The sequence below is a fragment of the Periophthalmus magnuspinnatus genome, chromosome 20 (assembly GCF_009829125.3).
Source record: "Periophthalmus magnuspinnatus isolate fPerMag1 chromosome 20, fPerMag1.2.pri, whole genome shotgun sequence".
Taxonomy (NCBI): Eukaryota; Metazoa; Chordata; class Actinopteri; order Gobiiformes; family Gobiidae; genus Periophthalmus; species Periophthalmus magnuspinnatus.
The window spans coordinates 5816965-5842659 of record NC_047145.1 but is presented as its reverse complement, the minus strand read 5'-3'; the positions used below and the strand labels follow the sequence as shown (position 1 = coordinate 5842659).

Here is a 25695-nt window from a genome sequence, read left to right as displayed (position 1 = left end):
CAATCACAACTTCTCACGGACCCATTAGCTAGCATCTCTCAAGGATTCGTTTCACGCCAACCATCAGTTTTGTTAAAAGCCATTATATTCTTACTATCGCTGCGGTTTCTATGGATCCGCAGCTCTGTTTAACACACCGCATAGATTGATCGGAGCGTTCAAAATCAGTTCATTTTAAAGAGCTGTTCAAAAGACTGACTCGTTTTATATTTGTTTATATGACAGAAGCCAGTGTGAGAACTCATTTAACTACAAACTAATCACACACCAAGGCTAAGATGTGTTTAAAATGGTTTGAACTTAAAAAAGTAGTTGCACCTCCATTGTAATAATAATTATTTAAAAAACGATTATTATTATTATGATGCTGAATGTTTTTTGTGCACAAATCTCTCAGTCGTGTTGCCTGCTGTGCTCTTGTGCTGATTCTTGAGTTGGTTCAGGGTTAATCAGTGTTAAAATGCATAAAAATTACAAAGAAAAAGATTTGGTTCTTTAAAAAAATTTGATCCAGTTCCAACCGTTCACATTAAGGAACTGTTCAAAAGACCTGACTCGTTCACATCGCTAATCGGAGCTGAAAAGTAAACATTGTCGTTTTGTCAATTAAGTGGTTGACGGTGACTTAATCCATCAAACTTTATATTGGTAGATTATACGGATTTATAATAGCAGAGAGAAGTGAGTGAGTTAGCTGAAAATTTTGTATTTTTTTGGTATTTTATTGGTATTGATATGTAAAAACGCAGATTAAACTCATTCGGTAACAGTAGCTCCGTTGGTAAAGTTGGTTTTCGTTGTGTGATCTGAAGGTTGGCCGTTTGATTCCCGCTCACGACATAAACGCCATCGGTTCAGCGGTCAAATTCACTGACCCACAGCTTCCCACAGATATTTACTGCTGTTGTGTCCTTGGGCAAAGCACTTAACACACGTCGCCCCCAGTGTCTGTGTACACTGGTGTATGAGTGGGTGATCCTTGATGTAAAGCACTTTGAACGTGGAAAATCGTGACCATTTACCATGATCTGCAAGTTTTGTCTGACTTTATATAAATACGTTGATTCATTTTCTACCCACCGCCAGATTAGTTAAAATTCTACACATCTTGCACTGTTTAACACATCAAATACACCGACTGGAAAAACCGAAAAGAAAACATTGATTCCTTCCAATTTGGGCTGTACGCCTTCAGTCGATTAATCAATTTTAGATTATCAGATTATATGTCAGATTATAAGGATTTAATGAGTTATCTGAAGAGTTCGGATTTTTTGGGGGGGAATTATATGTAAAAAGGTACATTAAACTAACGATTCACAGGTTAAATCTACCTTTATATACACTACCAGTCAAAAGTTTGAACACACCCTCTCATTCAAAGTTTTGGGTGTTTTTTTGGGACTTTTTTCCACTTTTTATATACATACAGAAGACTATATATACAGTATGAAGTAAGATGTACGGAATTATGTAGCAAATAAATCCTGAAAGTAGCCATCCTTTGCTTTGTCGAAAAATATTTAGTAGTTACTTAAATGTAGAAAGAAACCACTGAATGATATGTGTCGAAAATGTTTAACTGGTGGTGTAAATACATTGTTTAAATACTTGTTTTTGCATGAACTCCCCCTGCAGGTGTAATCTTATGAGCGCACAGATACGCAGAGATACGTAACAGTATTGAGAGCTTTAGCCACGCTCCCTTTTGAGTCGACCAATCGATGGGCAGCACGTGTCTTTCATCGACGACAGCCAAACAGTCGGAGATTCGAAGCGTTGTTCCTGGCATTTCCTTATTTGTCACGATGGGAGTGCTCAGTGAGTACCGAGAAGCAGAGTGTGTAGGTCAAACATATTACAAACCATTATGTCTGTACTAGGAGGAATCTAAAAGCCCTTTAAATAGAAGAAACCATTTGCCGTGATGAAATACCTTTTTGAAATGTTATAATGTGCGTGCCATTTGAAAAAAAAAAAAGTAATTACAGATGTTTAAAAATGCCACAGACTTAAGTAGCAGACGTATCCTCTATCTTATTGTAATCGCTTTGTAATGTCAAGCTATTGCCAAATGTGGTGTATAATTAGCATCTGAGTCAGTCGCGCTTGTGTTTCCTTCCTTTTTAAAATACCTATGGATGTAATCAGCAATCTTTCACTGTTATTCAATTTTAGATGTGAGTCTGGTCGCCGGTGAATGTCCCTCAGCGCGGATGGGCGTGATTGACAGTGGATGATCAAGGACACGCATTGGTCTGTCTGTATCAAAACTAATATGGCTGCTTATGTTGATTCATTTTCACAAAGAGAGAAAAAAAAAATATTTATATATATCACACAGGACTGAAAACATGACGGAGTTCTGCAGCATTCCCCTGTATAAGAAATACAGAGTGATATCGTTTTGGATTTGAGAGACAGTAAGAATATGTTATGCCTCTTTAATTAATTGCTGCTGTGTAAAGTGTATCTCTGTATACATCGATGTGAGCAGCTTTGTGTTTGAATTATGAAGTGAAGTTAATGCAACATATCCATCCATCCATTTTCTTCCGCTTATCCGGGGCCGTATTATTATTATTATTATTTTTTTTTTAATTATTATCTTTTTATTATTATCTTTTTATTATTATCTTTTTATTATTATTATTATTATTATTATTATTATTATTATTATTATTATTATTATTATTATTATTATTATTTAGTTTATTTTTTCTTAACTTTATTTTATTTATTTATTTATTTTATTTTATTTTTATTTTTTTAATTTTAAGAGGTGATGGGCCTTTTATAGGAATTCCAGCAAAATTTTTATTTATTTTTCTTATTTTTACCATGAGCTGTCTGTCAAACATTACCTCCAGACATTTTTATTTTTTAATTATCATCTCAGTTGGTCGAGTGTTTGTCCACTGATCTGAAGGTCGGCAGTTCGAATCCCGCTCTCGACATAAACATCATCAGTAGAGCAGTCAGATCCACTGACCCACAGGTTGGCGGTGCGACTCCAGCTCCCACGGATGATTGCCACAGTTGTATCTTTGAGCAAGACACTAAACCCTCCTCCCAATTTATTTTTATTGATTTATTTATTTTTCTTTTTTTTATTTCGTGACCTGCATAATCAAGATTAACCAATTAATCTTGACATCTCTATTTACAAGCCTCTGCTGTGATATTTGGGACAGAACCAAATTTGCAATCAACAGCTTTAAACAGTGCCAGATTCGAAATACACATAAGTAATGTCAGATCACTGCTTTCAATGAGGATTAGCCTGGTTCGGTTTAGCTCCGTTTAGCGGCAGAGGATTTGAGATAATGAACTTGTGATAAAACTGCTTTGCTTATCGCCATAGAAACACGATAGTTTGTCCTCCATTGCGCTGTGTTGATGTTAATTATGGCTTTTCACATGTTACGTAACAATCCAATACAACCCCGACTATTACGCTGCTCTGTTAGACTCAAATTAGTTTAACACCCCCTCCTGTCATATTATCGACATTACAGGGAAGAGTCCATACAAAATGACTGGTTTCAAAAATGCTATAGCAATTAGCGCATCTATACTCCGCCTGCAGCTGGATCTCAACCGTATAGTAGCGTCAGGGAATTAGCAAAGCCATACCAGTGGTTTGAACGCACTGTACTGTCTACATCTACAAGGCTCAAAATGCTCTTTTCCACTTTGTGATGTCATTAAGTGGTAGTTTTCACGTTAACAGCTCCTTTTACCGTTGGTTCAGTAGAGATTGGCAATTCCAGGGCTAAAATTATCCAAATGATTCTAATGAAGGTGTGTGGAGTGTAAAAACACAGGGGAGCACTTCTTGTATTACCATATGACATCACAAGGTGGAAAAGAGTGTTTTCAGTTTGAGAGAAGAGCTCAGACTAAATATGCAGGGTTTGAAGTGAATGAAACAAAACACAACTCCAGGTCTGTTTTTGACAAGGAAACAACATTATAACATAAATCAGTGTAATATGGGCCCATTTCTGGTAGGTTCTGTCACTTGCTTGTCTCCGTGGAGATGTTATTGCTTCTGGGATGTTCCACTGCCTGTTATTAGACATCGATCTCATTAGCGACAAGCAAATGATGCCGTAATTCCATGTAACCTGGGTTCTGTTAAGAGGTGACCCCACTTACAATAACAGTACATGTTTTATTTAGCATTAGACAAATGTAAGATAGACAAGTTTAATGTTATACTGTGGAACATTTCAGGCTAGACAAGCAGTTGGTGGACCCTTCAGTAGAAAAGTTACATATTCCACGTTTGACTGCTTAGAGATATGTTGATGCTTAGTTTAATATTACTTAACAAAATGGGAGAGGAAGTGGGGATAGACAACATCAACAAAGTCTAAAATGTGTAAATGTGACAGTTTATGAATAAAACTACTGCACATCGCATCAGGTTTGTGAAGTTGTAGTGTTTTGTATCATGCTCATAGACTATACATATAAATGGACATAGCTAACCTGCTAGCTGCCGTATTCTTAGGAGAAAGTGAGTACGGGCTCGCTTCTGGCTCTATCGACCCTGGCTCCAATTCACTTTCTATTGAAAAACTGTCACCCCTCTCTCCATAACTGCTGCTGTCAGGCTCGTCATTTTGATTTTAAGATGTTTGTATTAACCCGCTCTACATGATCCCAGTATTTTAAATTCACTATTGTGTCCATAAATCAAGATATGAACATTAAGAACAGACAAATCAGGCGCCTTCTTTGCCAGAGGTTGCTCTCTCTAGCCATAGCAACAGGTTTGATTGACAGTGTTGCTAAGCGCAGTCTATGGTCAGGCTTTTGTATATTTATGGAAAATTGCTGTGTGGGATCATGGGTGATGTAGGCTTGTGGGTGGAGTACTGCACAGCTAACTGTTATAAGAGTTCTAATAGGGCCCCAGAGAGATCGCTAAATGACTCAAACATGCATGGATGCCATCTACAACCTCTTCAGACATGATTTTGATGAGGGAACAACATTATAACATGGTAGAAAGCTACAAAAAGTCAACTCTGCGTAATACCACCTCTTCAAGATAAGACCTGATTGTCAGTAAGCTACATGTAAGCTTTATAGTAGTTAGTATTAGCATTTAAATTGATAAAATACACTCTTTCCGCACGTTTAACTGTCAGCCTTTAACCCTGCATGTCCTATGGCTTTTTTACATTTCATTTAAACTGTATCTAGGCCCTTATCTGTAAACTAAAGTGCGAAAAGGAGCGAGGTTTGAGATCTTCCGTACTGCAGCACACACCCCCAGAGTTCACGACAGAAGCCCAGAGAGAGGCTGTCTGTGTGGGCTTGTGTCTGCAGAGATGTGCCCAGCCACGCCTCTGTGCGGAGCTTATTTTAAGACGCTTTGTGCTTCCTCCATATGTTCCACTGTTATCGTGATGCTAGCATTAACATACAGGGTTTAAAGGGCATCAAAGATATGTTTAAACTATAGTACTGTAGTGACTATATGTGTTTGTACTGTATATGGGTATTAACATGTAGATCTGAACAGATTATTCAAGGTCAAGTCTCTTTATTTTACAGTACATGTGAAACATTTACACTAATAATCTCAAAGGCTTTGGACCTGATTTTTAACATCTTAAAAACATGAAAAACAAACTGGTTCATTTGAAACAATTTGCAGTAGTCTAGCGTTATTCCTCGGTTACCTTAAGCATTCTGAACGTCCTAATTATTCACTGCGATGAGTTTAAAAGCACTTTTCACAACAGAGTGGAGTGGTAAAGGTAACAGCAACTAGCATGAAATAAAATACTTTCTACTCAGATGGGGCGACAGAAGCTTGGGGAACGACGGCAGCTCAGTTGGTAAAGCGTTTGTCCACTGATTCAAAAGTTGGTGTTTCGAATCCCGCTCTCGACATAAACATCATTGGTAGAGCGGTGCGATTCCAGCTCCCACGGATGACTGCCATCGTCGAGTCCTTGTGCAAGACACTTAACCCTCCTCACCCCCAGTGTCTGCGCACACTGGTGTCGGAGTGTGTGGGTGTGAATGGGTGAGTGTTTTTGAGTGCTTTGAAGATGGAAAAGCGCTGCATAAAATGTGACTGTTTACCAGATGCCGACAACACGCACGTATTTTGACCTCAAGAGCTGCTTATACAGTATATATGCTGTATAAGCTGGGGCAAGACATTAATGCATTATTAATGTTGTATGCAGTAGCGCTTTAATGCTCAGCGTTGCTTTACCATTGTGCTCTGTCATTCCACATTTGATGAACACTATTATAGGCATCGATGCGCCATAGACTGACGACCACCACCAATAACGTAATCACTCACCACATTCATACATTTTTATTTATTTAATATAGACATAGCAATTACACTGGATGAACCAAATGCATTGTTTCAAGTATTAGAAAAAAAAGGCACAACATATTTCAATAGGCTTTTTAGTACAAAACTGAAAATGACCAAAGTAAGTGCACAATTATATTAAACTGCAATTTATATAGCATTGCCGTGCGTACAAATCTGCCCTGATTTCAAGTCGGGCAGTTTTAGGTCAGTGGGTGAAATGTCTTGCCCAAGGACACAACAACAGTATGCACAGGCCCAAATTTGTATATAATTTGGTCTATTTTGTACTGTAGTGTTGTAACTATACCAAAATTTCAGGGTCAATACTGATTTCGATACCATGACAATAATAAAACATATTCTTTATTTAAACATAAGTAAGTCATTTTCAGCATTAAATCATAGTACTTCATTTTATATCACCATGTGGCTTTATATCTGTGTAATCCCTCAGTGTCCAGTAGGTTCATAGTGGTCCATGGGTGTGTACTAGTCTATGTGTCTTATATTTGTTCTGATACAGTTCAAGATCGTTCTAAATCTGCTCAGGAAAGGTTCATTTCTGCCCCGTGAATGTGACTTTTTTAGTATCAATACCTGCTCAAATAAGTATCTCGTTTTAGTATCGGTTAGTATCTGATTTTCGAACCCTTTTGTACTGTAAGGTCAGGCTTAGTAAAACTTCTTTGAGCGTATCCAGTCGCGTACAAAAGAAATGTATATTCAACTGCCCACCTCATTTCTACTTTGCAAAAATCGCTCACACTTGACCCTGTAACTTAACACTGCCAGTTGTGAAGTGCCAACAAAGTTATGTAAGCGACGCTAGCTAGGCCTGTCATGCTAATACTTTTGGAGGAGTGTAGAAAGCAGGTCATTTGCCAGTTACCGCGTGGTACTAGCTTAACGAAGCCACTGCTCAGAGAACTCCACAGGGCTGTTTGCAAACTCAGGTCCATGAATATGAAATTTATGCTTCAGAAATAGTGTGAAAAGTCAGAAACCGTAACTGCAATTTCCACAGGCTTTCAAACAAAAATAGTATTTATTCTTATGGATGGGTAGAGAGACGCCAGACTGAAAACTGTCAAGTAGAAGCAAAAAAAAAGTAGTTATTCAAAGTACTTCTTATGTAAGTTTAAAAAGTATTTGGTAGGAAATACAACTACTGACAGCTTGTATAATGCTTTGGTATTCAGACAATTATACTATGCAAATTATAAACTCCTATCGTATACAATCCTCATAAGCCAGAATGACTTAAGCTGCATAGAGTGAATACAAAACGTAACCGACTGGTAGAGTGGAGATGACAGTGGAGTGGTGCAGTTGGTTAAGTATTCTCCCACAAACCGGAGGGTCACTTGTTAAAGCTTTGCTCAAAGTCCTTAGGCAAGACACAGCAAAAGAAAGACTATCCAGCTTAAAACCCTTCAGAGTGTTATTATTTGGATGTAACCCTGAAGGAATTGGTTGATATACCAAAAATAATAATGTCAAAGGTGTACTAAAGCAAAAGATGAAATTAAATCTGTCAACTAGACAAATTGTTGTAGGAGTGAAGACGTTTCGCTGCTCATCCAAACAGCTTCTTCAGTTCTGGTCAGATTACTGGTGGACACTGCCTTGTATCTGTCCGAAGGGAGGGGCTAAGTACACTGAAACTGAAACCCCCATTCCTGTTTAAGTGACAATTTTCTTTCTTAACAAAAATAGCCTCTTTAACTTCCCTCTTTAACCGTTTATTTTCTCTGGCTAAGGAAATTTGTACCTCACTATTTTCAAAGGAGTGGTTAGTGTCTTTGAGATGGAGATGTACAGCAGACTGTGGTCCAGAGAAGCTCTCACGCCGGTGTTGGTCCATTCTCTTATTTCTCCAATTTATCACTCACTACACTCTTCACTACACTTCGATTTGTCCAGTTGACAGATTTAACTTCATCTTTTGCTATGGATCAGACCTGTACGACTGAGGGACTACACAGACAAAGGTGTACTATGTAGCTTTTCCAGGGGGAGCGCTTCCGTGTGTTTTTCTCCGTGGAGATTGTATAGGCTTGCCTGAAATGTTCCACAGTATGGTATCAAAACAATATCGTCTTATCTTTATGTAGATTGACAGAAGTTGGACGTAGACTAAATGAATTCTACACAAACTTTTGCATGTAAACACCATAACGAATCCACCTCATTAAACCTGTACTTATTCATTCCAAGCGGAAAGTGTGAAACGCTGCTAAAAGCCCTCGATATCTCCGCACGTGGCCGATCACCTGCATCACAGGCCCTGATTGGTTGTCACAACACGACACGGCTGCGAAAGGTGTGAAGTGCCTCTGCCCCCCCACCCCCCTCCCCCCCACGCACTACGCCATGGCTGCAGATGTCTGTCAGTAATCAAGCCGCTCTCACCACCCACCTGCACCGCGACCCATCGCTTCACGGGGGAATTAACGGGATATAATGAACGTGCACTTCCTGGTTGCGGTCGCTAATGCTGTGCCCTGCGTTTTCAAGGGAATATTTTTCAAGTAGGAGTGAGTGGGGCTCTTATAGGCAGACAATGGCTTACCCGCGGTTTACAGGTCTCATTAAAAACCCACGTGTGAAATGATGAAGTAATGCATGCAGTGAGGTGATTAGAACGAGTTTGCATGTATGTGATGACTAATGCAAAGTAGAACAATTAGGGTTCTCAAAAGTACTGAAAAACAGATTCTATCGAAACTAGACACTCATTTGAGCAGAAATCAATACTAAAAAAAGTCATTTCCTGAATAACTTTAAACAGGACAAGTATAAGACCACATAGATTAATATACACCATATAAACACCGGTGCAAAGAAGTGGTCTAAGGAAGTGTGACGTTGCTCATTAACGCTAGCAGTTATGGGCGAATTTGGAGCCGAATTTCATATTTGGAATTCCGACTGTGACTACCATAGCAACCAAAGAGCCAATCAGGAGCGAAGGTGTTGAAGGTAACGTACTTTCCCGTCCGCACGACTGGTTTAGCATTGAGCGACACTGTCAGTCAAACCTGTTGCTAACACTAGCTGGAGCAAACTCGGGGAAAGAAGACTCCTGATTTGTTTGTTATTAATGTTCATATTTTGATTTATGGACACAACAGTGAAATGAAAATACCAGGATCCTGTAGAGCGGGTAAATAAATACAGACCAAAGACCAAAGACCAAAATAAGGAGCCAAACAGCAGCAGTTACAGAGAGAGGATTCAATGGAGCTAGAAGTGTGTCCACGATCTCTTTCTATTTGGAATGAGGCAGCTAGCAGGTTAGCTATGTCCATTTATATATACAGTTTATGGTATGCACCCTTTTTATGTGCATTTAGCCAATCAGAGACATGATGAGCTCACTTTGGGTTGCCAGATCTTATACCACTAAGCACTTTACAAAAATAGTCCACTGAGATGCATAATGTGTTAATATGTGAGTGTATAACTGCTAATGGCCTCACAGCTTTAAATGTTGTTATTTTTATGTTAAAGTAATAGGAATGCGTGTTATTTACAAATGTTTATGTTGGTTTCCAGTTGTCTTGTCGTCTTCTCTACAGGAGTAATATCTGTCCTACTTGGTTCTACATAATGTTTCCTCTCATTCATTTAAAACGCCTTCTGCCCCAGGTCTTTTTCATGCATTGCTGATTTGACTCAAGTATTTTTGTTATTATATAAATGCTAAAGGCGCAATTTTTAGTCCCAATGGAAGGCCCATCACTGTCATCACTGTTTTCATCTTGCTGGCCCTGCCATAGCACATAAATGAAATATTTAACATGAAAAACAGCAGCAAACCAAATTTCAGATCTTGTACTGTACAGAGATGTGATTTTTTTTTTTCTTTTTCCTGATACTTGCTTCATTCGAGTTGACAGAAGATTGACAGCCTATCAGAGAATGTCCAACCGTATCTTGTTTCCCAAAACTAACATGGCTGGAATTCTGTGCTCTGTAGTCCTGTAGCTGCTCAACATCAAGGTTATTAAGACTCTTATGCTGCAAATAGTCTCAGTCACTATACAGTATTTTCAAAAGAATAAACTCTAACATGGTGATCTAAATATGTTATGTGTTAGCAGTTAATCCCTCTCTTTACCACCATTTTGGAGGACATTGGACGTCAATATCATTAACAACAAGAAAATATAATACAATAGCTGAGTGTTTGTCCGCTGTCAGGTGTGATTCCAGCTCCCATAGATGATTGCTGCTGAATGCTGTGTCCTTGGGCAAGACACTTAACCCACCTCCCCCCCCCCCCCCAGTGTCTGCGTCCAGTGGTGTATGAATGTGTGTGTGTGAATGGGTGAGTTCTGTGATGTAAAGCGCTTTGAGCGTCATGAGGGTGGAAAAGCGCTGTATAAAAATGTGACCGTTTGTCATAATCTATTAACTACATAATTATAATACCTATAGTGAGTGTTAGGTGGTACTTGGAGTGTGAGACAAAGCTTAGGCGATATATAGCGGCTTTTGTCAACCTGCATACTTTGCTCATAACAGATTTTGTTTTGTTGTTGTTTTTGTCTTTATAACTTGATCTCGGTCGTGGAAGCCTTTCATCCTTTCATTAGAAATAGCATTATTACTATTGTGTTCTTTACATCAGTGTTTACCAACCAGACTGTTCTTGGAATGGTTTCAGATTTTAAAAGGTAAAAGTAGTCATTTTTTTTATATAGCGCCTTTCCACCTTCAAGGCACTTAAAGCTCTTTGCGTCAAGGAACCACTCACCCATTCACACACACACATTCATACGTGAGGTGTGTTTATTGTCTTGCCCAAGGACACAACAACAGTATTCATCTGTGGGAGCTGACCTGTGGATCAATGGACTCTATCAATGATGTTTGTTTGTTTGTTTGTTTTTTTTGTTTTTATGTAGAGTGTGGGATTTGAACCAGTGTCCTTCAAAATAAATAAAAATTAAAAAAAAGTTATTTGTAGTAAATTAAATACAAAAAACACTACAGAATTTCACATACCATTTATCTAGTTAAATTAGGAGATAAGTGAGAGTGTGAGACAATACTTAGAGGTTACGAGATAAAAAAAAAAAAAAAAAAAAAATGGGAACCAGTTCTGTAGAGTAATTGCTTGTTTAGTTGATTATTTTTTTTAATTTAAATTTATTTAGCAAATCTTGAAAAAAATATATATATATCTGACGTGTGGTTGCTCTACTTGGATGCAAAGTGTATCCACAGTGACACCACATGCTACTACATCAGACCCTGTTTAAGCCCTCACATTCACTCTCTAATTTGTCCTTTCTGAGCCTCCATACTCCCAAACAGTCAGCATCACTCTCCTCTCATCTCTGCACGCCACATCTCTTCTGCCTGTTGTTTGAGCGAGAGAGAGGAAGGAAGGAAAGGAGGGATGAAGAGGATATGGAGAGGGAAAGGAGGAGAAAGGGATAGAGAGAGGAAGCGAATGAGGAGAGAATAAGAGAGGAAGAGGAAGGATAGTGGGTGGATAAAACCAGACCACAGAAGAGAGAGGGAGGTGTAGAAAGAGAGGCAGGATGGAGAAAAGAGAGAGAGAATGAGAGAAAGAGGACAGGAGGAACAGACAGAGGGGAGAGAGAAAGGGAGACATAGAAAATAAAAGAGAGAGGGAGGCGCAGAAAGAGAGAGGGAGGGGGGAGAAAAGAGAGGGAGTGTGAGAGAGAGAGTATAGGAGGAACAGAGAGAGGAGAGAGAAAGGGAGGCACAGAAGACGAAAGAGACAGGGTGTGGAGGGCCAGAGAGAGGAAGGGTGAGAGAGGGAGGCGTAGAAAGAGAGAGACAGGGTGGAGAAAAGAGAGAGAGGACAGGAGGAAGGGAGGGAGAGAAGGAGGCATAGAAGATGAAAGAGAGAGAGGGAGGATGGGAAGAAATGACGGTGGTAGAGGGAGAAAAAGGTATGGATAGAAGTAGAAACAGAGGGTGGAGGGAGGGAGAGAGGAGAAGACAGGGGCGAGAGGGAGAGAAAGAGCAAGAGAGATGGAAGATGGAAGGAAATGATAGAGGGAGGCAGTGGAGGGTGAGAGAAACAGAAGGAGAGAGAAGGGGGGTGGGAGAGGGAGTAAGAAAAAGATATGGTGTGAGAGAAGGAGAGAGGGAGGATGGGAGGGAGAGAAGGAGAGAGGGAAGCATGGAAGTAGAAAGAGAGGGGAAAAAGAGGGAGTAAGAAAAGATTTAGAGAGAAAGAAAGAGAGAGAAGGGAGAGAGAGGGAGTAAGAGAGATAAAGAAAGAGGATGAGAGAGGAGATATAAGAGAGAGAGAACAAGAGAGGACAGGCTGGAGGAAGAGAAGGAGCGAGGGAGGCATAGAAATACAAAGAGGGAGGAGTCGAGGTCGAGAAAAACAGAGGAGAGATGAAAAAGAGAGGGAGTAAGAAGAGATATGGAGTGAAAGAAAGAGAGAGAGGGAGTAAGAGAGGGAAAGGGAGATAAGGAAAGAGGATGGAGAGAGAGGAGATATAAGAAAGCAAGAGAGAAAAAGAGAGGACGAGTTGGAGGAAGAGACGGAGCAAGGGAGGCACAGAAATACACAGAGGGAGGGGTGGAGGTCAACAGAAAAAGAGAAGGAGAGAGATGAAAAAGAGAGGGAGTAAGAAAAAACATGGCGCCTGAGAGAGAGATAGAGAGAGAGAGAGGGGAGCGTTCCCTCTCCTCCCATGTGCTGCTGATAGCGTGATAGTGCAAGTCTGACTTAATAAAGCCTGAAGTACGCGCTGTCATCCGCGCTGTCCATCATTCTAATTATTCAGAGATGGAGCTGAGATTGGAGTGGGAGGAGAGGTCCCGCTAGTGCAGCAGCAGAGGAGGCGTTCACGATCGCGGGGAAAAAACGAAAAGACAGCGCCCGCATGCAAGAATCAGCACTTCTCTGGCTTTAAAATATGATATATGGATTTAAATAGGGCCCGAGCTATAAATGTACTGACATGGGCTTTGTATGTGTCATAGTGCAGTCTTATTAGTCAGTTACAATGACTCACTAGACATGCAAGTCTTTATCTAACATGAGGAAAGATGACAAATACAGGAAATAAACTTGTGTAGATTATTATGCTGCAGTATCCATGGAGATGCATCAATTCAAGAAGTTTAAAGGGCCCATATTACGCTGTTGTCTGATTTGTTATAATGTTGTTTCTTCATCAAAAACATACACAGAGTTGTGTTTCGTTTCATTTACACATGTTAAACACACAAATCCTCTACAGATTCACGACAGGAAACACTCTGTTCCACCTTGTGATGTCATCATCTGATAATACCTTCATTAAAATCATTTGGATGATTTCAGACCTGGAATTGCCAATCTCTACTAAACTAAAGGGAAAAGGAAGCTGTTCATTTGAAAACTACCACTTCATGACATCATAAAGTGGAACAGAGTATTTTGAGCTTTGGAGATGTAGACAGCCGAATGATAAAGGGTTACTCAGACGTGTGTGAGTGAAACAAAAACAACATTATCCATCCATTTTCTTCCGCTTATCCGGGGCTGAGTCGCGTGGGCAGCAGTCTAAGCAGGGACTCCCAGACTTCCCTCACCCAGGACACATCCTCCAGCTCCTCAGGTGGGACCCCAAAGCGTTCCCAGGCCAGCTGAGAGACATAGTCCCTCCAGCGTGTCCTGGGTCTTCCCTGGGGCCTCCTCCCGGTGGGACATGCCCAGAACACCTCTTTAATTAGCATTATAACATGCTAATTAGATGAAAACATTACATTTTTGCTTTAAACATTCTATACTGTATATTTAGCAAATGCATAGTATCTCGTGTCTTATTTTAGTCCTGGTCTCTTCTTAAGAATAGGATTTTGTTTTGATTGATGGAAGCTTGAGCCCAAAAGCAGCAGTCATCATTATGTTGGCAAAAAGTAGTGAGTTTGATTTGAACATAAATAAAGATTGGTTGAAAGAAAGTGTGAAATAATGCAAAGGAGGAATTATCAAGAGAATTCAAACTATTACAAAAGTGTGTCCAACTAAAACTATGTCGACTGAATCTCCAACCTCAGTGTCCACAAAAGATGTAGCACATACAAGCCGTGTCCGTGTAGCCTCTGTGGACCGCATAGGCCAGCCCGACACGGGACAGGCCCATCCCCACGGAGCCGCTCCTGTCTCCCAGCAACCGAGACATGCTGGTTACGCTAATGCTAACACCACGCATATTACGCACATGGATTAATTAAAAGGATTACGCACCAGTGATCAAACAGTCTGACCTTGAGCCCTAGATTTTATAATAAATGTTACCCAAACCTTAAGGCTAAAAACCCAAAAATGAAAACTTGTGTGTTCAACTTTTGAAAAACATAACATGGCTATATTTCTGTGATGAATCTAAAATAGCCTAAATTACCTTAAAGTTTCAACAAGTGATGAAATATGCTTTAGGGTTTTTATATTGACAAGGGGTTACATTTATATATAGGGTTTGCCTTTAGTTCAGTTTATAAAGAAAGCAAATTAAACCCATTGCGGACATAAAACACATTATACGGTCAGTTGTACGTCTGTGTACTCTCAAACTAATGATATTTGCTAAATGTGATCAGGTGGATTACTTCAGCTTAAATGCAGTACACATTTCTTAGAGTACATGTAAATAGTCATTATCAAAAGAGACATCAAATAACTGTCCCATCTCATCATGAATCAAATATAGAGTGTGAATAGAAAAATGTATTATTATTATTAAGACAAACTCATTATCAGCAAATTATGTTGGTCTTTATGTTTCAGTTTTGTCTCACACACTTGTTAAGATCATACAAAGTACACTTATTCACTGATAAAGCCGTTTAAGGCTAAGATTAAAATAAACTACCATTATACTCGATTTGAGACAGCTGTAGAAGAAATATTTTTACTTCTGCAAGAAATTCAAAGTAAAATCTTAACCTTACATACTATCAGGGCACATTAGGGACAGCAGCAAACAGCCTGTGCCGGACAGTGTCTTGGTGCAGTCATAGATGCCCCACAGGTCTTCTGCAGGCTTGACCGCCTCCTTGTCAGTGACTCTGGACGGGGGACAGTGGAGACATGACCCAATGTACTTGGACCGCTCAGTATGATGCATCTCTTGTCTCCAGAAGAGGAGGACCGAGCCAAGAGTATGAATGTTCTTAGCCAGCATTTTCTAAAACACTCAAGACTCTTGTGCAGTGGGATAATGGGCCGTATGTCTGGTTGGTTGAAAGTACTGTCGTGTACAGTGTACAAAACCTGTAATAATATACATGTTAGGTTACAAAACTGGGCTAAAATGAAGTTCACAGTACATGCCCTATATATATTCAGATTTACTGGCTGTTATACAAGTATTAACAGCTTCATCTACATACTGGAGAAATGCTCATTTTCACCATTTAAACTGTGATTTCAATTTGATCATGATTCATCTTACAGCCCTTATTAATACAGTTACAACAGTTTTCAGTTTCAATAGCCCATTCAACATGCCTTATACCAAACCAGGTGCAGTTTCTTTGGAGAGGTAGCAGGTACTCATCACCATCTGCATTTGACCCATTTCATCAGTCATGTGCATCTTATCAGCCAACCGTTGCAGATGACACAAGAAAATGAATATGAAACTTTTCAAATAGTTTTCTCATTATTATACTCTATAGTATGATAGACATGACAGACGTGTGAAGTTTCTATATCAGTGTCGGCACAGATCTGTTAAATTAGCCTGTTGTCCATCTTAAATCTAACCAGTCGTCAGTGTTATTTACTCTTTTATTTAAACACATTCAGAGATTAAAAAAAAAATAGATCAATTATTCCCAAAATTAAATGCATAAATTAGACACTCATATTATGTGATGTATGAGTAAATATAAGTTTAGACACAATTAGACTGTGCCTTTTAATTACATGAAAAAAATGCATGTTATCCTATCTCCAAGCTACACTGGCCAAGTGTTTAGTCCCCATGGCCCTAAAAACGTGGTCATCTCCTCCTTGTAGCTTTATTAATTACTCCATGTGCTTCTTTGGCCCCAATAGTAAAAACATAATTAGTGTTTGTTGGCAATCTGTCCAGTTACTAAACTTTGAACAGATTTTTCACTGCGTTAGCTGCAGATTACTAGACAAACTTCAAGCTAAAATCTCCGAGGCTTACTCAGTTAAAAACGTCTTTGACAGTTTTGTGGGTGTTATGATCTATGTGTAATCATTTCACTGTGTACTTACATGTTTTCTCCGCTCTCCAGACGAGCTTTTCACTGCATGTTTTCGAACATCTTATTGGTGTCGTGCGGGGCATGATGGGTTATAGGACGTTGTGAAGGATGCTCAGATGTGTCCTTCATTCTCCATGCAAACACGGGTCACATTTGTCAGCTGCAGTTGTGGGCTGTGTGAAATGGGACAGCCTTGTCTCGCCGATCGTGACGCAACTGGCCCTCAAATGTAGCCATCGAAGGGCACAGTGGTTGAAATGGGCTTATAATTTATTAAATGCTTATGAAAATTGCTTTGTAAAGTTTTCAACATATGCTCGACTTATTTTTTGCAGTAGCACTGTTTTTTGAGTTTCATGGTCTTTTTGTTTATCTTTAGTTTGTCCATAAAGGTAAAAAAATCCCTTTTATTACTGATGTAGTTGCTGTAGTGATTTGATACAAGTCTATCTGAACATATCTCTTCTACTTATGTCATATACCATATCAAACTTTTTTTTTTTTTTTGGTAAATGAGTAAATGTTTTCTTTGTTGTAAAAGCAGCACTTTATAACAAAATGAGAGACACTATCCGTAATAATATGTATTTTTATTTCTCCTCAACCTGAAAGTAAACGCCGAAAGCAGTGCTCTGATTGGCTGCGCTTGTGTGGTCCACCCCAGTCACACATCCCAAAAATGAACGCATGTGAATATTAACGCCGTGCTAAAGGGTTTGTGAGAGCTACAGACTGATTTAACTACATACTTCCTCCTTCTGCAATGTGAAAAATCAGATAGCCCATGTTTCATTTGTATTCCACTATACCGCTCTGTCATATTAGGTCTATCCCCTGCTCTTGGACATGTTTCAGTATGTTGCATGTTCTTAATCCTTTTTCTGTACCGTTGTGTTGGGTTGACGTGGGCTGACCTGTGTGTATACTGTAAGCTCCTTATCGTGTCAGCCTTTTCAAAGCATTCAGGAGGTACACTGTCTAATAAGCAACTCTATTCAAATGCACTGGGAGCTGTTACTGTAGCATCAGGAGAGCATTTAAACTGAAGGTGTATTAAACAACACGCCTGGATGCTCTGACTGACTGGACAATGTGAAGTGCGTGAAATGCAAAGGAAATGGCTGTCTTTTTGGCTTCAGGTTTGTCCTGGTTGAGTTCTGGTTTAGTCCTGCTTTAGTCCTGCTTTAGTCCTGCTTTAGTCCTGGTTTAGTCCTGCTTTAGTCCTGCTTTAGTCCTGGTTTAGTCCTGGTTTAGTCCTGGTTTAGTCCTGGTTTAGTCCTGGTTTGTGCAAGTCTGAACGCAGCCCAAGTTGAAACACTACTGGCAAATGATCTATTGTTGGATATCTGATTAATACATTGTGGAAATAATAACTAACTCAAAATTAAGGCAGAAGGCTTTAAAAGATCAGCTGTGCATTGTATTTGAAATTAAGACATTTTGACTCCCATGTAGAAGCCACAATTATTCATACACATTCACAAAAAAATGTACAACGTTATACAGAGATATTTGAGAAAAGATTAATACAACTTTGTAATGTTGATTTGAGACTAGGTGCATTTGCTGCCATGTCCTTGAGCAAAACACTTCACTTCCTGACTAGTGGTAGTTGCAGTGGCAGGTTCTATGTATTCTATTGAGTAGCCTATGTTTCAGGAAAATAACTATATTCACCCCAGATATATATAATTTAATGGGGATCTCATAACAGGCATACATCTTAACAGACAATATGCAAAAAAAATATATATATTACTCAGGTGACGGTTCACACCTTAGGATCGTTCAATGGACTGTAAACAACTAGGGTGTGTTTGTTTCAGTGTAATTAGATGTAAGGCAACAACTTACCAGAACCCTGTCAGGACTGAAGAAGCTACTTGGATAAGTGACAAAACATATTAAAAAACAAACGTGTGTCCATGCAGTTGACAGAATCCTAGCTATTGTCTCCAGTTTCAGCCTTAACAAACCTATTCAACCTTTAATGGTCATCCTATTGTTCTCTTTGTTTCGTTTTGTTTGCTTTGGGTCTGAGGATAGAATCATAGCTTCTTTAATGATCATACATTTTAGCGTTTGTAAAGGTGTGATGTTCTTATTCCAAGTAAAATAAACTAAATATGGAGACACTGAGGAAGGTAAATACATACTTTTATGTTTTGAGCATAATAAAAAGTCTACCTTAAATCCACAGCCTCAAACCCTTGTGTTAATCCTAAGCCAAGTGGTGCCAGTGTCCCTTCTTTGATCGCGTTTCGGGCAGGAGCTAGCTTAGCGCTAATAAGTTGTTTTGCTTTCGTCTTTGTTCCTCTCCTGTGTTTACTTCTGTTTGGAAAGCTCTTCTCAGAATCTCATTTACCTTTTTATATTCTCCACAAAAACAAAATTACTTTTAAAGAGAAAAATCTGCTTTATCTCCGGTAGCAGAGGTGTCTGAAGCGACCAAGGTGAGCGGGGGCTAACATTAAAACAGAACACGCAGCACCTTTGAAATTAATTAGCCTGGATACTCGGGAGGGGAGCAGACAGCAGCTTGACTTTCCGACTTACAATGGAAAATTTCTTATTGTTTTTTCTCTAATGGCTCCCACCTTTTAACGGTTTGTATAAATAATGGGATTCTGTGTAGGCGTGTGCAATGGGGCAAGAGTATACTGACAATTAGCTGTTTGCCAAAGGTTTAACTTAACTTTTTTTCCAATACAAAGAGTTGGGTCAGTATCTTTACCAGAGGATTTAAAGATCAATTCAGTAGCTGCAATAATTGGCAAGTATGGCAACCTCACAGGGGCAAATTAAGGTGCATCGTGTAACTTTTCTGGTGATGGGTTAGCCGCCTGCTTGTCCTCTCAGAGATGTAATCACTTTGCTTAGAATGCTTCACAGTATGGCATTAATCTATCTTGCATTGATTCAATTCCAGACTCAAAATCCTGTGAAAACCATGCATTCTTGTTGTGAGTGGGCTTGCCTCTCTAAAGATCTAACCTGTAACTAGGCCCGATGGCTTCACCTGCTTATTTCCATGGAGGTGGATGAGTTACATGCAATACTCTGGAACATTTCAGGCAAAATAATAATGTCTACATGGAAACAAGCCCCTCTACCAGAACATTTGCATTTTTAGACATCGTTCTATTGCAGTCACATTATGGAACTTTTTTGATAGAAGGTCCAGCACCTATGTCTCTTTGAATTTGTTTAACTCAATACTGTGGAATATTCCAGGCAAGGAGGAAACAAGGAGGCGGTGGATCCTCTACCAGAAAGGTTGCACAGTGTACCTTTATCTTTTCAAATCTCCACTCTCAGCTTGTTCCTTGTTTAGGCCATGTTTGCATTAGTCATGGAGCCTTGAGCATTGATGTACAGATATGAAGATGCTATGAACAAACTCTGGTAGTGACTGTCAGTTTTCAATTGTCTCTCTGCACAACTGCGCCTGTCCAATTTTATCTCGATGTCATTTTTACAGTTACGCTAAAATGAATACATATTTAAAGATAAGGCAGTGGACATAGAGCTGCAGGTGGATATCACTGACAACATGTTCAAAACTACCCAAATAAAATTAATATTTCACCGGTGGACGCTTTGAGACACAGTGAGCGTGCACAGAGCCTATTGCAGTTCTCAAACTCACTGCTATAGTTTGAACTTGAAAATGCATTAGGTTGCTCTGGGGGCAACCGTGGCTTATATGATAAGACGGTAATTCTATAATGTGAAAGTTTTGTGACTGAATCCCAGCTCTGAATGGTACATGCTGTTGTGCACTCACCTCTCATGAGTATGTGGTTGTGTGAGTTATTAGTGGTGGTCGGTTCTGTTCTTATGGCTAAAACAGACCTTAAAAACACACTTTTTCCACCTGTAGTTTGGGCTGGTGGGGCCACCTGCTTGTCTCCATGGAGATGTACAAATTTAATGCCAACCTGTGGAACATTCCAGGCGAAGAAAATTCATCTTGATAGCAGACCCTCCACCAGAAAAGTTACATAGTGCAAATTTAAATAAGGGGTTTTGTGCACAGTTGACTTTTTAGCTATCATATTATAATGTTCCCTCATCAAAAACATGCCTGCAATATATCATACATCTGTGTTTGGGTAATCTAGCGATCTCTCCTGGGCACTATTTGAGCTCTTTACAGTTTACTGTAAGGTTTTGTCCAATGCTCAGCCCACAAGTGTATGTCACCCATGCCCCCAGACTATCATTTTCCATAAATATACAAAAGCATGATACAAAACTATACACTACAACTTCACAAACCTGATGCAATGTGCAGTAGTTCCATTAGCAGAATGCAAAACAATAAAAAATAACATGGTGATCTAAATATGTGTCAGCAGTTAAAACCTCATAGAAGTTAAATACCTCCTATTTAAGTAATTAGAGCAGTCCACCAAAAAACGTAACTGTCTTTTTTGTCTGTTTTGCTCCACAGACAGTTCGGCCAGTATCATCGCCCGCCGCAGACGCTTTAACCACCTGACCCAAGAGCTGTACGAGCTCCCCATCGTGGTGTGGGACGGTGGGGAGCCCTCTCTGAGCGGGACCAGCACCCTCACCCTCCGCGTCTGCCCCTGTCAGAGGCACGGGAGAACCAAAGTGTGCCAGAGCCAAGCCTTCCTGACCTCAGCTGGACTCAGCACTGGAGCCCTCATTGCCATCCTGCTCTGCATCGTCATACTGCTGGGTAAGACCTGTCCTAAATATGATGTATAGATGAATGGATGGATTTGAGCTAGTTTTTGTTTGATATGAATAAGCCCAGTAATTACAGAGATTTTGGTTGTCAAAACAAAACACACCCAGATATCCATAAAAAACAATGCTAAAATTAGTATCAAAACAAGATGCTCATTTTAGAGGAAAGAGCAGGAGCAAATCATGTAAATAGGACAGTATCGTGTTGCAAGTTACACACACGTGTCTTAATCATTATCGTGGTATCAAATCAATATTAAGTACATAGACGGTATAAAGAAGTGGATTAAGTGAGTGTGACGTCACCCATAACGTTCAGCTCCAGTCAAATGAAGCTCACGTTTGCATTTAGCAACGTTGTCACTGAAACCTGTTGCTTAGTGGGATCAATCTCGGAGAAAGAAAGCAGCTGATTTGTCTCTTTTTAATGTCTATATCTTAAGTTATGGACACAATAGCGAAATAAAAATACCAGGATCACATAGAGCAGGTTAATACGAACATTTTAAGACCAAAATGATGAGCCTGTCAGCAGAGAGAGGGGCGACAGTTTTCTAATCTAAAGTGAATTGGAGCCAGAGTCGCCTACGATCACTTACTATTTGGAACGCAGCGGTTTCTCTGAGTCTAAAGTATTTTCCATAGTATTAAAACTGAGTTTGTAATTTTAGTATGACAACATTAGGAGAGACTAACCATACACCATTACATTTTACGGAGCAGATTATTTTATCATAGAGATGTTATTAATGAATGGGACCTGACTAGTTTTTGTGTATGTTTCCTTGTTTGTTTCTTTGTTTCTATGGAGAATATGTGGTGCTGGTAATTGGCTGATCACTAGAAGGCAGAATGCGCGAGGTTTGTCAGTGAAAATGTCATCACTTAGGAAGTACAGACACTGGTAATGATGAAGAGGAGAAGATTGAGAGGTTGAGGAGGATGAGGATTCTGCTGCAGCATAGACTCGAGACTCAGCAATGGCTTGAGATACATGTTCATGACTTTTAGTAGTAAATTTTTTTACATTTTTAAAACTTTTTTTTTTGTTCCTAGACTTTTTAAGTTAACTTTTGCAGTGCATTCTTATTTAATTAACACAGATTCTTGCTGGTGTGACTTAATTGCATAATTACAACTACTCTAAAACAGTTCTAGCGTCTATTGAACTTTCTGTGATCGCTACAGTCCAGCCCATTAGCATTTCGTGCCAGTTACAATGGCTAGCTTTGACGTTGCCATGTTTTATGCAATGACCTTATTCCAGATAATGTTAATTTGCATCTTATTAAGTTCAACCTGGCAACAAATCCAGTGAAATTACCTTTCAAGACTTACCTTTTTAGACTATGCGTGTCATGGCCGTGCTTTCTACTCACTGTCAACTACTGGACCGGGCGCCCTGGGGGGAGACGCAGGAGGCAGAGGGCAAAACTGTCCTGGAGCTAATATGCTGGAGGCCTAGAATGAGAGGAAGAGAGAGAGAGAGGGGGAGGGAAGGAGTGAGGGGGTGGAGAGAAGAGAGAGAGAGGGAGCAGGAGGTGAGAGGAGGCGAGTGGACACGCAAGGACACAGTGGTGGAATTAGGAATGAGGAGGTGTGGGCAAAGTGGACCTAAAGAAAGGAGAGGAGAGAGAGAAGGAGAGGAGACGAGGGAAGGAGGGAGGATACGAGGAGAGAGGAGACGAGTGGACGTGGGTGGACACACTGGAGGAATTTAGAATGAGGAGGTGGCGTGGGCAAAGTGGACCTACAAAAACGAAAGGATGAGAGAGAGGAGGCACGAATGCAAAGAAAATGTTACTTATGATTTGCAGCTGATGACATCCCTGTGAGGCTGAAGCTAACTAGAGGTTCTGCTCTGTCTGAAGATCTGTTATTCAAGTTTACAAGCCGAGTTACAGGTCAGATCTGTGCAGAGATGACCCCGATCTCTGTAGGAATACATGTTTTACATTGTGTTGAGCATTAAAACACCTGGAATCAAGTAAACGCAGGATTTTGCTAAATGTATTTTATGTTGGGTTGAACTGGCTGTCGAAAAATGATCTCAATCACTTATTAATTGTTTATAACTGTGCTATAGTGAAAGACAAAGTTTAAACCTGTCAACTGGACAAATCGTTGTAGGAGTGAAGATGTTTTACTGCTCATCCAAGCCGCGTCTTCAGTTCTGGGGCTACTAACTACTTGCCACACCAAAATTGGGACTAAACCAGGACTAAACTAGGACCAAACTACTATCAGCTCTATGTTTGTATCTTGGGAAATATTACGCAGTGGAAAAGCACAGTTCTATCGATGATTCGTTCATGCTTTTTATTCAATTGCATGAGCTACAACATTTCACAGGGGACAGACAAACAGAAATAACGGCTCCTCATAGAAGTCTCCTGGGCCCTAGATGGTCCCTTGGGGGTTTCCTTGCTAGACGTTACTTTTCCCACAGTTATTTGCACAGCGTGAAAATATGGCCTGAGGAACGTACTACGAAATACGAGAGCCTGTTTTTACACTTATTTTTATTTACTTGTTGTTCTTATATGAGGTCAAACTGCGCTGGCAAGGATTCAACGATTTATTATGCTATTACTTTACTGCAGGCAACCGATGCGTGAGTACAATAACAACATCTCAAATTTAAAATAACTTAAATGACATATTGTGGAACATTTCAGACAGAGGAATAACATGGCTATACGTACGAAGAAGTGATGGACTCCACACCAGGAAAGTTGGGTTAGGGTTAGTTGTATATGCAAAAATGCAAAAATGTAAAAAACAACCATGGTTTTAAGATATTTTTACTCAATTCGGCGAAGCAAAGGGTCAGTGGGTGAAGCCGCTCGAGATATCCCACATCTTTAAATATAAGGATGCTGATTTTAAAGATGTACTGTGCAACATTTCTGGTAAGGGTCTGTTTGTCTCCATGGAGATGTTCTGTCTTTGCTTAGAATGATCCAGTATGTATTATTTTTTCTTCAATAAAACACCTGTAATTGAATAACTGCAAGGTATTGAAGTCCCGAACCTTGCTGTGTAACATTTTAGGCAAAGCTGCATCCAAGTGGAGCGTCTACCAGAAAAGTTACATATTGGACCTTTAACTCTAGCATATATTTTGAATGGAATAAGAAAAAGGATCAACACGTATAATCTGAAACTTAAATGTTAATACGTTTAGACCAAATCAATATATCAGTATTCTAGATGCAAATCCCTGTGTGTTTCATATTTTGCGGTGGAGTGAGCATTTTGTGCGTAGCTGTTTACCACACAGAGAAGCTGCAAATTTGTGACTGGCAGTTTAGAAAACCATTTTACATCAACACAATCAGATTAGTCCCGGGAATCAAATCTACGGCCAATTAAAATTCCACAAAAATCCTTCCACAAATCTCCGCTCAGAAGTCCTTGGTCTCACTCCACTTCTCCCTAACCGTCTGTGTTTTACATCAGGCGCTGGTGTACGGAGGAGAGGGGGGGAGGGAAAAGAGACGGAGGGGGGCTGGGGGTACTCTGACAGCCAACAAGATGCCACTGTCCTTGATTTCACGTGTGATGGTTGTGTTGTGCCGCTGCGAATACCAAAAGCGCCTTCGGAAATGCAGAGGAAAAACATCGCGGTCCAAGTCGGCGCTGCCAGCTTGTAGCAGCAGAGAGATGGTGCGGTCCAAGTTTGTGTGATGTGAGATGTGGGATGTTACTTGCTTACAATAATTGTTTGGGTGTATAGGTTGGCTTGTTCTCGTTGTGCTTCGGGAGGTTTGTATGTTTGGATTTGGCAATTTTACAAGAATTTTAGTGTGGTTTATTTTGTGCTTATCCTCTTAAGCTAGTAAAACAATCGATATCCAGATACTGATCAGTACTAAAATGGGTATTGAAACCAGAAGTAGAAGTATCGATACTCAGAAAAATAAAAATAAATCACATACATGGCACAAAATTTGATCTTTCTTGAATAGTTTTAGAATGATCTTGCTTTATATACCTGAATTTGTGCGTTTTGTTATCATCGTATTGGAATAGGTGTCAATTATCAACCATTTTCCTCAGTGTTGAAATAAAATTTGAGTATCATGACAACAATAGTTCACATTTGTCCTGGTTTCATCTTGATCCAGTCTTGATGTAGACATGGGTTTGGTCTTATCCTGGTTTTATCCTGTTTAATCCCAGTTTTGTCCCAATCTCGATAATGGGCGACATGGGCACTGATCCGAAAGTCAGCAATTTGAATCCCGCTCTCGACATAAACATCTCCGGTAGAGCGGTCAAATCCACTGACCCACAGGTTGGCGGTGCGATTCCAGCTTCCACAGATGAATGCTGTTGTTGTGTCCTTGAGCGAGACACTTAACCCCCCTCACCCCAGTGTCTGT

At 39.8% G+C, this 25695-nt stretch overlaps 1 protein-coding gene across 1 annotated transcript in view; it reads left to right on the top strand.

Moving 5' to 3' along the window:
* The window catches only part of LOC117388526 (cadherin-18), a 244444-nt gene that overhangs the window by 203667 nt on the left and 15082 nt on the right, over positions 1-25695 (top strand). The window contains exon 11 of the mRNA XM_033986086.2: positions 21045-21296. Coding sequence (XP_033841977.1) covers positions 21045-21296 — 252 coding nt within the window. The remainder of the gene's footprint in view (positions 1-21044; positions 21297-25695) is intronic.